The sequence below is a fragment of the Olea europaea genome, unplaced genomic scaffold (genome assembly GCF_002742605.1).
Source record: "Olea europaea var. sylvestris unplaced genomic scaffold, O_europaea_v1 scaffold858, whole genome shotgun sequence".
Taxonomy (NCBI): domain Eukaryota; kingdom Viridiplantae; phylum Streptophyta; class Magnoliopsida; order Lamiales; family Oleaceae; genus Olea; species Olea europaea.
The window spans coordinates 249,861-253,386 of record NW_019267031.1 but is presented as its reverse complement, the minus strand read 5'-3'; the positions used below and the strand labels follow the sequence as shown (position 1 = coordinate 253,386).

At 38.7% G+C, this 3,526-nt stretch overlaps 1 protein-coding gene across 1 annotated transcript; it reads right to left on the bottom strand.

Annotated features, from left to right (window-relative positions):
• Positions 1–209: 209 nt before the first annotated feature.
• On the bottom strand, positions 210–3,301 carry LOC111391939 (inorganic phosphate transporter 1-4). The gene is made up of 2 exons (XM_023017225.1): positions 3,068–3,301; positions 210–2,154 (listed from the first exon to the last, which is right to left on the bottom strand). The coding sequence occupies exon 2, from the start codon at positions 2,109–2,111 to the stop codon at positions 546–548; it is 1,566 nt and encodes a 521-aa protein (XP_022872993.1). The 5' UTR covers positions 2,112–2,154; positions 3,068–3,301; the 3' UTR covers positions 210–545.
• Between the last annotated feature and the right edge of the window lie 225 nt (positions 3,302–3,526).

The window sequence follows — 3,526 nt, the reverse complement described above, 5'->3', positions numbered from 1 at the left end:
CTCGAGGCTCTACAAAGACTAAATATTGATGCAGTCGCTACCATTTTTGGTGAAATTCAAATTACACATTCTGTGCAAGTTGGGCATTCGCAATCTTCACACTCTAACTCGAGAGGAGCTAAATATGTTCCTCGTGCCTTTTCTCTTATTTAGTAGAGATGTACGTATACAGTTATTCATCCGGCATTCCAAGATTCAATATTTCCGCATTAGCTCAATCTGGTTTATTCATAAACACACTACTACCAGATAATAACAGCAGGAAGTTACACTAGAATTCACCTGATGTTACAAGTAAAGATTCAAAAGCTTAACCTTAAGAAACTAGGCTTGCAAACAGAACGAAAACCGAATAATTCCAGAAAAAAAAGATAGCAACAAACAATTGAAAAAGTTAAATGCAACGCCAGGAATATTTTCGGTATATAGTACTTGATAGAATTCTTTCTAATTGAGCATACGGTCTGATGTTGTGTAGCCAACCTTACCAAACAAACCTTATACGTACTCTTTCATACTACTTGAACTGTTTTAAGCTATTTGATTCATTCTGTGTCCTCATTTTCACCCGACATTTCCTCGAGAGATTTTCCCTTTGATTCTGGAACCAAGAAAGTGAATAATAAGCCCAACAAGTTGATTACGCCTAACACGATGAGCGAATTCTTTACTCCAATTCCTGCTGGATACCCAGCATCAGCCTTTGCCTTGTCTTGGTTTTGAGCTAGATACAAGAACCCGAAAGCACCAACAATTGCTCCCAACTTTCCAGATGCAGCTGATATACCATGGCATGTAGATCGCAGTCTAGCCGGGAAAATCTCAGCCGGCACGACAAATGTTGTTGCATTTGGCCCAAAGTTAGCGAAGAAAAAGGTAAGCGAGTACATAACGACAAAGCCAATTCGGTTGTCTTTGTGTGTCCAGTGGTTGTAAGGAAAGGCAAGAGCAAACATGAATACTGTCATGAAGAAGAATCCCATCAATTGAATGGCAAATCTTCCAATGACGTCGATTAATGCCACGGTGAACCAGTATCCCGGGACAGTACTGCACAGTGCAATAAGAGTTTGTGCGCGTGCAATTCTAAAAACTTCTTCTATCGCGTTCATTGTTTTCGCGGGAGGAATCCAACCAATAGCACTGAAAATATCCTTTTGAAACAAATTTTGGCTATAAAATGCAATGTCGAGCAAGAACCACGTCGTTGTTGTTCCTAGCAAGTGCAGCCCATGACGACGAAGAAATTCCTTTGAGAATAGACCAAACGATTTTTTCTCTTCTACTGCCGACTCCACTTTCTGCTGCTCGGCCTCAATGTCAACTTGCAAAACCTTAGACATATCTGCTGCGGCTTGTTTCATGTTCTTGGCAACAAGGGCGGTGTAACGAGCAGTTTCCGGCATCTTAAGCCGCCAATAGTACGTTAATAGAGCTGGAAGTGCGCCGGCCATTAAAATTATCCTCCAAATGTAGTCTGCCTGTGGAGCAGTCGAGGCAATTGGATCGACTTCATAAGCTGGAGCCTCGAACTTGGCGTTGAATGCAGCCGAAATTATCATAGCAAAAATGCCACCGGCCAGAATCCCGAAACCTTGCATAGCAAAAACAGCGGCAATGAACGCTCCACGCGTTTTCTTATTCGCATATTCAGACATGATAGTCGCGGAGAGTGGATAATCACCACCAATCCCAAAGCCAAGCCAGAACCTAAAGAAACATAGAGTCGCCATTACTGATTTCGGCTCACTTCCAAAAGAAAGTCCCGAGGCAAGCGAGCACACGGCCATTAACATGAGAGTCACGCCATAAACTCGTTTCCTACCCATTTTGTCGCCCAACCACCCAAAAAAAAGCTGGCCAGCAAGCGTGCCGCACAGCGCCACACCATTGACAGCAGCCGATACATTGGGAGGCAAACTGCCCGGTTTTTTCGAGCCATCAACATGGTAGTATATCCGACCGAGCATCTTAGTAACTAAAGATATGCAGAAAAGATCATATGCATCCGTGAAAAAGCCCATTCCAGCAATGATAATCGCAGTAAAATGGTACCATTGCGTCTTTGCCACATCTAGTGCATTAAGCACCTTCAAATTGTCTGCTGCCATTGCTTCTTTTGTCTCTCCCTCTACTCTTCCTCTCACCAATTACCTACAAAGTCGAGCAACAAAATTAACAACCCGATTATCAAAAGATCAGAAATCGAGCATCCTATGACTGTTCCATAGATTCATAAACATCGATTTTTCGTTCATAAATTTGTCTAGGTGACATTGTCTAAAATCTATAATTAGATGCCAAATAATCAAGCATTAATGAATCGTCATAGATTTTTTCCTGACGAATTTGTGCAAAATCATCGTCTAAAATCTATAATTGCGGGGAATGACAATAATCAGCCATTAATGAATCATTATTATAAGAAATATAATAAATTTTGCAATCAAATAAATTAAATGTTATAAATAGTAGAACTATAAAAGGTATATGAATCAATATTATAGAAAAGCGAGAAGTCCACAGAATAATACAACTGGAAGACAAAAGGCCAAAAAGGTATATTCCGGGAGAATCTCTTCCTACCCGCCCTACCCCACTCACCCTCACAAGGTGGGACATACAACAAATAAAATCACACTATAAGCAGAAATTGGACTATAAGCAAAAATCCACTTTCTGCTTATCTAATTGACAAATTCTGATCCAAATCTCAAATTCTCTCCACCAAAGGAAGAAAGAAAACACGGGCAGAATGAAGATCATATTTCATTTCCATTGTAGAAAAAATGAAATTATTATTATTTTAAATCGAGGGAAAAAACATGTAAAAAGTCTACATAAACATCTAAAATCTGTAAACATCCATTAGAAAAAATACCCATCGCCATCACCTTTGCATGAATAACACGACAAAGAATCCCAAAAAAAAAAAAAAAAAAAAAAAAAAAAAAAAAAACCGTATATCTGTGTTTAAATCATAATGCATGCACATAAAAATGCAAAAGTTCTCTCTGTCTCTCTGTCTCTCTCTATATATACACACACACACACACACACAACCAACCTGTTTGTTTCTGGATCAAGATCAGAAGCAAAAGAGTAGAGAGAGAAACTCTTGTGCGAACTTATGATTATCTATGTTGAAATCTGGTATTTATATGCGTATGTAATCATGTATGTGTAGAGGTGAAATTGATCGGTGGGTATTTAAATAAAGCCACCAACCAGGATCTTCATCGGTATATTCCCCCTACTTTTACGCTTCTTCCTTACACACCAGTCAAAATTAAAGCACACTTTTTGCTCTTCGCGACACCGTTTAAGATTCTTCTGGATGTCTGTATTATATTCCTGTTCTACCAACTTTCGTATGCCCATGTTTTATGTTCATTTAAAAAAAGTGTTTTTAGAAAATTGAATTTTGAAATAGGATATTTTGAAGAAGGTGTGGTTAAAGAGTAAGGAAAATTTTTGGATTTATGAGCAAAATATTTTATCGTGAAAATATGTGGTTGAAAATAAG